Source organism: Sinocyclocheilus rhinocerous, unplaced genomic scaffold (assembly GCF_001515625.1).
Source record: "Sinocyclocheilus rhinocerous isolate Xijiao unplaced genomic scaffold, SAMN03320098_v1.1 scaffold168, whole genome shotgun sequence".
In the NCBI taxonomy this organism is placed as follows: domain Eukaryota; kingdom Metazoa; phylum Chordata; class Actinopteri; order Cypriniformes; family Cyprinidae; genus Sinocyclocheilus; species Sinocyclocheilus rhinocerous.
The window spans coordinates 1,197,418-1,205,887 of NW_015635532.1; the positions used below are offsets into that span (position 1 = coordinate 1,197,418).

Below are 8,470 nucleotides of genomic sequence, written 5' to 3' on the forward strand. Positions count from 1 at the left end.
TGTAAGTTTTAAGGCAAGACACTACAGGCAAAACTGGCACTGGTTAATTTTTTACTATTTTGCTTCTATAACATCTTGTTTTAATATAGTGGAAAGAAACATCCAAAATACACATGTAAGTTTTTGTTTTATTTCACTTTATTGCATCTGGCTCAGTTTGTTTTTAATAACCAAATGTGTGAAATAAGCAATAAAAGAAAGTATTTTGAGTTACATTAAACAAGTCAAGTGCAGAATATACTGAGCTTTAGGTTTGAGTATATTTGGTTAGTTTTTGATTGTAACATTATTTTGAGGTTTGTTTAGTCTGTTACCTGTTGTCATGGCAGTCAGTTGGGACCGGCTGAAACTCTTCATGCTGCCTTCCAGAGCAGGACACATTTAGACTCTACAGACGGAGGGAAAACAACTCAGGATTGATTCACCTCAAAGCCAAAAGAAACAGCAATCTTACCAAACTTACCTCAACATTTATTTTTACAAAAGAGAAAATTCACTCAGTGTGACTTCTAGTGAAGACCTTTTAAAAGCTCATGCACACAAAAGAATATACAAAGAGTTCATGACTGTATTTCCATGAAAGGATCTTTAACTTTCTTCTGCATTCAGATGACTGGATGTGCCTCCTGTGTGTCCAGCGCTGTGGAATAACACACGGGTTGTTTCTCACACAAGCTTCAGAGAGGGACATACATGCCTGACTGCACACAAACAGTAGCATGTTTCACAAAAGCTGTTATTGTTGCATTTTTCACTGCAGCACATTCACTGGCATCTACTCACGGTCACGGTGAGCATCCCAACAAAACAACAGCATAAAAAAAAACATAAATACAAAAAAAATAATAATAAAATAAAAAAACAGCACACTTCTCCTCCACAAGATACGTGATTTGAGGAATCAGTGTTGCGGGACAATGCACAAACTCAACATTAATAGTGTTATTAGAGAAACAAAACTAAAAAAAAAAACTTTTTCGTTACTTAAAATAAAATAAACATTAACTGAAATAACATAAAAAACTACAACTTTTATTGTAGCTATTTGTCAAGGAAATATTTCTCATCTTTGATTAGTTTAATTTGTAAGTGCTAAAGTAAGTAACTTTTAAGTAATAAAATAACTTAAATTAAATTAAATAATAAATACAAAATAATAAAAACTATATGGACATTTAAAAATAACAAAAACTGAACAAAATTACTAAAACTTTAACTAAAATTAAAGTGAAAACAAAAAATAAAAATAACATCTAATTCAAAATATATCTATAATAATAATATACAAAATAGTATATCAATGACACTAAAACAACGCTGGTTAGTGTTAAAGGAACACTCCACTATTTTTGAAAATAGGCTCATTTTCCAACTCCCCTAGAGTTAAACAGTTGAGTTTTACCGTTTTACCGATCTCCGGGTCTGGCGGTAGCACTTTTAGCTGTAGCTTAGCATAGATCATTGAATCTAATTAGACCATTAGCATCTAGGAACTTTGCTGCCGTACCATGGGTGCAGCAGGCGCAATGATATTACGCAGCGCATGAAAATAGTCCCAGCTAGGTAACTTCCAATAAGCCTATTTTCACGCGCTGCGTAATATCATTGCGCCTGCTGCACCCATGGTACGGCAGCAAAGTTCCTAGATGCTAATGGTCTAATTAGATTCAATGATCTATGCTAAGCTACAGCTAAAAGTGCTACCGCCAGACCCGGATTTTCAAAAATAGTGGAGTGTTCCTTTAATACTTAGAGATTTGATCACATTATTATCTGCACTAGTACTAGTAAGGATTGACTTACACAACTGATAAAGATGTCTGAAAAACTAGATAAAGTTTGCTTCTAAATCTGCATATAAACATTAAAGTTTACAGGATCTGTCTAATTATGTGAGATCTGATCCCTTTCAAGGTGTTCTAGAGATCATTCACAGAGGACAGAGGTCACAAAACACCCAAATCCTCCAGGATGTGTGTGTGTGTGTGTGTGTGTGTGTGTGTGTGTGAGTAAGTAAACACTAGGGTTAATCAGACAGGGTTGTTGTGAGTGGAAATGGACGGAGGGATGGATGGAGTGGGGGTGGGTGTTTTAGAGGTCTGGAAACAGTTAAAGCTGGATAACCGGGTGCAAAACCAGGGTGGGAAAACCAGAGAGGGCGGAAGAACATATCGCAGAGAAGAGGCAGAGGGCAAAAAAACAGAGGAGAAATCCTTCAAGGGAGTCTTTGGGAAAAGTGTGAAATGCGTAACTCTGGAGAAATGTTCTTAACTCGTAAAAGATGTTTGTTAGGGTGATCTAATCATGGGTATTTTCAGCCCAATGAAATAAAGCAGATAACTTTCAATAGGAAATCATCCTCCTGACACAACACCACAGTTTTGAGATTTTGGTCTATTTTGCTTCCACAGCCTGTCTTCTTTCAGACTTTTTGAAAAAACAACATCCAAAATACACTTATAAATGTTTATTTTAATGCACTTTAACTATTTGCACCTGTAGATTTCAATAACAATACATTTCTTCTGTGAGTTTTTTCTCCACTTCAGCAGCACTTACATACACCAAACCTTACAGTTTTATTCTTATATATATTCTGAAAGTTTTTACAGAGTGGTTTGTTCATATATCATTCGCTTGATTTTATTATTGTGCTTTACCTATTTGCATCTGCAGATTTCAATTACAACACATTTCTTCTGTGAGTTTTTTCTCCACTTCAGCAGCACTTACATACACCCAACTTTACAGTTTTATTCCTATAAAAAAAACCTGGTAAATAATTAATTTTTCTGTATGTTGGAGTGATAAAAGGAGAGATCCAAAATCCCCTCTATAAAAACCTTTAACTCTTATGTGTCAACAAAGTCAAAAAATAATTTTGAACCTGGCTTTATCCAATGTTCTTTTTTTTTTTTTAAATGTATTTTTCATTGGTTGGGTAGTTTTTGTGTTACCCAGCTCCTGGGTTAAATATAACAACCCAATGTTTGGGTAGTTTTTGTGTTACTCAGCTCCTGGGTCAGACATAACCCAGCGGTTGAGTTATTTATCGTGGGGATTTTGCGTCCTCTTCAGGAGAGAGCAGTTCTAAACGCCATCGAATTGATGCATTTCTTCGGTAAAATACAGGTTCTGTCCTACTGTATATTTACCCAGCCCTTGGGTTAAAAACAACCCAAATTGGGTTGTTTTTAACCCATTGTTTTTTAGAGTGTATGTACTCCACTGGTTAACTGTTAGATCTGGTGCACTTTAACGCAGATGCATCACACCGAAAACATTTTCCGACAAGGCAATAAAAAGGAAGCGATAATGTGCTGTTGTGTGTTTTAAAAATGTCATCACTATCTCACCGAAGCAATCAAAATCAAGCATCCCACACAAATCCTGCATCTCTCTCGTGCCTAATATACTGCCAGAGGAAAAGTGTACTTCATAAAGTGCTGCCGGTCCCTCAGGAGCAACGTACAGAAGAGAACAAGGAGCTTCGAGTGCCGTTATAGTTGCTTTAGGAGGAGTTTGTCCAGTGTATATTCCCAGAAAAGACTTGGAAACTTTCTCATGATCTCCAATACACAGGGGACGCACTCAGAGACCCCATGTTTACACATATATGAAAACACTGTAAAAATATTCTGGCAGAAAATTACCATTACCTTTTATGTTTTTCCACCATTTTTTTTTCTTACAGTGTAAAGCCACACTTCAGTACACTCATTCAAACATTTACTGTTTTAGTACTCATTCATATACTCACTCTGATGTCATTCCAAACAATGCAACTTTCAGTCTCCCATGCAAATTGGCATCAGGCAGAATTACATGCTCCTTTTACATTAAATAAAGCAAGTTATATACAGGTTATATTTCCATTAAATAAAGCAAGTTATATACAGGTTTGGAACAACATGATTGTGAGTAAATGAACTAACCATTGAAATGCATAAAGGATGCATAAAACCAATGTGAAGAAATAATCTTAAAATAAAATAAAATATTTAATCAAATAAAATAACCAGCACACTTCTCCTCAAGACACATGATTTGAGGAATCATTTGGGTCTGGAATACAAAATAATAATAATAATAATAATAATAATAATAATAACAATAATAATAATAATAATAATAATAATAAAAATAAATAAATAAATAAATAAATAAAACAAAATATTTCTTTTATTTTAAAATAAAATTTATGTAAATTTAAAGGTAAATCAAATAAAATAACCAACAAACTTATCCTCAAAAAGACACATGATTTGATTAATTATTCATGTCTGGAGCACAAACACTGCAGAATGATTGTGAGTAAATGAACCAACCATTTAAATACCTAACAAATAAAATAAAATTTAAAAAATTTAAAAATATACAAATTATACAAATTATAAAAGTTATTAATAATAATAATAATAATAATAATAATACAGAACATTTCTCAGCAAAACACATGATTTGAGGAGCACAAATGCTGCAGGACGTCAGTCATGTGAATAAACGATACGAACCATTTGCACCATCTGAAGATGCATAAAACCACTATGAAAGAATCAAACAGTCAATGCAAATAAAAACATGCAATTTTTAAAATGAGAAGCATCAGGTCTGTGAGCTGCAGCTAGTTTCCTAGTTTTATAATGTGCTGCATCCTCTGAAAGCTGTCATGAGTCCAAGAGCACCAGGGAAAAAAAACAATGTCTGAAAAAAGGCGAGATGAATACGGTGGAATATTTCACTGCCAAGCAGCCCAGCAGTGAAAAGAGCTCTGAATTAAACCCTTTCAGAGACAGAGACTCTCTAAAAACACAGAAAAAGAAGAATATGAAAGAACAGTAGCTCTGAAGGAAAGAGAGAGGCCAGAATGAGGCTGAAGTCCATGTCAGAACGGGTTCTTTTTCATGCTAACGTCTCTCTGGGCTTTAGAAAAGCTTCACTGCGGACAACCTGCGCCAGAGAGAGCAGGAGTCGTCAGATCGCTGAAAGGAACCAATGCAAAAACAATTATGCTACAGAATACAAGGAAAATATAATGCTGCCATTGCCATCGACCCACTTCTGGCACTGTTGACTTCAACATTAGCAGACACAGCAGCTAAAGCAGCATCAAAAAGTCCGAAATCATTTATGAATACAGCTGGGAACACACCATATCTGAGGGCGTTGTTATGCAGTTGTTAAGGTGTTTTAAACATTTAAGAGTGCTGCTATGTATTTTCAAGGTGTCCTGGGTGGTTGCCAGGGCGCTGCTATACAGTTGCTAAGGCACTTGAGCATTTTAGAGTGCTGCTGTGTGGTTTTTAAGGTGCTGTGGGTGGTTGCCAGGGCATTGCTATACAGTTGCTAAGGCGTTTTAAGCATTTAAGAATGTTGCTATGTGGTTTTTAAGGTGTTCTGGGTGGTTGCCAGGGCGTTCTAAGTATTTTAGATTGTTGCAGTGTGGTTTTTAAGATGTTCTTGGTGGTTGCCAGGGCATTGCTATTCAGTTGTCAGGGCGTTCTAAGCATTTTAGAGTGTTGCTATGTGGTTTTCAAGATGTTCTTGGTGGTTGCCAGGGTGTTGCAATCCAGTTGCTAAGATGTTTTAAGAATTTTAGAGTGCTGCTATGTTTTTTCAAGGTGACCTGGGTGGGTGCCAGGACATTGCTATGCCAATGCTAAGGCATTCTAAACATTTAAGAGTATAGTTATGCGGCTTATAAAATGTTGTGATAGGTTGCCAGGGCGTGCAATGCATGTTCTAAGCATTTTAGAGTGTAGGATGTTGCTATGCCGATGTCAGGGTGTTGTGAGAGTTTAGAATGCTGTAATGCGGTTCTAAGATGCTTTGGATGGATGATAGGGTGTTGCTATGCTGTTCTTAGTGGCTGCTTTAAGTCAAGAGTCTAGTCACAGTGAACAGAGTGAACTAGTCAGAGTGAGTCTAATAGCTCTGTCATTCTACTACATGACATGTTGATTTGCTTCATGTAAACAGATGTGGCATGTACTGAGTGCCTTTAGAGTGTGTGTGTGTGTGTGTGTGTGTGTGTGTGTGTGTGTGTGTGAGTGTTGGGATGGGAACAGCGTGCTCGTCTGACCCTTCCCAGCATCCTGGACTCCTGCTAACACTCTCAGACGTGTCATTTCGTGACACAACATCTAAATCCCAGAATTCCCACCAGACGTCACATGGCTTCCACAAGGACCGTCGCTCTTGCACACATATAAACTACCCCTGAGCTGCTTGTCTCCACTGGGATTATCTTTATACGGGAGATTGTTTTCCTTAAACATCTGCCAGTCGTGCTGATGAAGCAGGAGCCAGTTTGTGGGGGAAAGAGTCGCTTCAGCACCAAAACTGCTGTCTGTTCTTCTGTACAGGCCCCTGGGAAACATGCACAGCCTTGAAAGAAAAGTGGAAAAAGAAAAACAAAGGCTCTGAAAGAAGAAACAATTTTCTATGTTGTTCTTTGCATTCAGCCGCGGGGCCTCCTGCTTCCTGTGTGTGTTTGGGAACATGTGTAGAGATTCAGCGTGGGTGTGTGAGAGACACGCAGACCTTCAAGACCAGGAATACCACACACACACATGAATAAAACCATCCCAAATTCCCCCTCGCCTTGGACAGCCAGAGCTCCTTAAATGCTGCAAAACACACTGTGTGTCCGCTGCTGTCCTCCTGTATGGTGATGAGACATCACATTCCCAGTACAACAGGACCGCATTATGGGAATATCCACCAATGAGGGAAAAACTTGTGGCACTGCTTGGCCATTCCCATGGCATTCTGAGTTGACAGCATAATGCTGAGCAGTTGCACGGGTGTTGCTATGGTGTTCTGTGTTGTTGCGAGTGTGTTTTTAGTAGTTGTTTGACATTGCTAGGTGGTTGCTAGAACATTGTTTGGCGATTCCTATTGTATTTTGGGTTGATAGCATGATGCTGAACAGTTGCTATAGTGTTGCTATGGTGTTTTGGATTTGGTTTGTTGCTATGATGTTCTAATTGGTGTTTTTAAATGTTTTAAATTGTTGTTTGACATTGCTAGGTGGTTACTAGGTCACTGGGGTGTTGCTATGGTGTCCCAGGTTGTTGCTAGGGTGTTCTAAGTGGTTGTGTGCTAGGGCATTGCTTGGCCATTCCTATGGTATTTTGGGTTAATAGCATGATGCTGAACAGTTGCTAAGGTGTTGCTATGGTGCTCTGGGTTGTTGCTAGGTTGCTAGCAACAAGGGGTTTGCTATAATATTGCTATGGTGTTTTGGTTTGTTGCTAGGGTATTCCAAGTGGTTGCTTGACATTGCTAGGTGGTTGCTAGGGCATTTATTTGCCATTCCTATGGTGTTTTGAGTTGCTTGCATGATGCTGAACAGTTGTTAGGGTGTTGCTATGGTATTTGTGGTTTTTGCTAGGGTGTCCTAAGTGGTTGTTTGATGTTACTAGGGCATTGCTTGGCAGTTCCTATGTGTTTTGGGTTGATTTCATGATGCTGAGCAGTTGCTAGGGTGTTGCTATTATGTTGCTATTGTGTATCTGGTTGTTGCTAGGGTGTTCTAATTTGTTGTTTGACATTGCTAGGTGGTTGCAGGGGCATTGCTTGGCCATGCATATGCATATGGAGTCAGCAGCTCCGATGAGCAGCACATAAGCGTATGGAGCTCTAATGGTCTTCAAGAGCACTTCCTGCTCTGGGACAACGGTAAATCCCGCAGCAAGAGGACTGACCCCAAACCATTCATCACAGCTTATCTCACAGTACAAAAGGTTCACAGGCTCTTATCGCTAGTTATGAAAAAGCAGCATGGTCTTGGGCCTAACACGAAGATGGTTATCGGTCTGGAGGACGTCCAGCTGCCACACGTGCACTCATAACTCTCATCTCGTCTTCCTGTTCTCGATTAGCGTTTATTAAAAGTGGGCGCTGCTTTAGGATCAGCCCTCCTAGAGCTGAACTTCTGGCACAGGCTGTGGGAAAACCGATCCAATGAGTCGCTGTTAAAATAAACGTTTCCCTTTTTCTATCCCAGTTTTCCCCTGGGATGATGAGAAAGTCGATCCCCAAACCCCCGTCAACTCCCTCAGGGAACAAGAAAACACTTTTTGCAGTTTGCAGACTTAATAACTTTACAATGGAAAACAAAGGCTAAAAACACCCATTTGCAATCTTAGATGAATCTTGTTAGGATCTAACATATAAAGCAAAGACTTTACTAGGGACACACCAAGAATATTCAACTGGAAATATATGGCTAGAAAAGAAATAACACACTATATTACATATCCATTTTACTTAACCTGTTATTGATGGCTTTGTTATTTAATGTATGTTTGAATAAATCTTTCATGAAAACCAGTTTATATAAAAGCCATTGTTTAAATGTTTACGTTTTACATTTCAACAACGAATTGGAGAATTGGATAGAAGCATAATTATATAATTAAAAAGTTAAAATGAAAAGTTAAATTTATATATGTATATATATATA

The 8,470-nt window shown here is 38.0% G+C and overlaps 1 protein-coding gene across 1 annotated transcript in view; it reads right to left on the minus strand.

The window, feature by feature from the left end:
* pdgfrb (platelet-derived growth factor receptor, beta polypeptide) overlaps nucleotides 1-8,470 on the minus strand; it is a 63,869-nt gene that overhangs the window by 41,417 nt on the left and 13,982 nt on the right. The window contains exon 2 of the mRNA XM_016561529.1: nucleotides 315-388. Coding sequence (XP_016417015.1) covers nucleotides 315-381 — 67 coding nt within the window. The 5' untranslated portion in view covers nucleotides 382-388. The remainder of the gene's footprint in view (nucleotides 1-314; nucleotides 389-8,470) is intronic.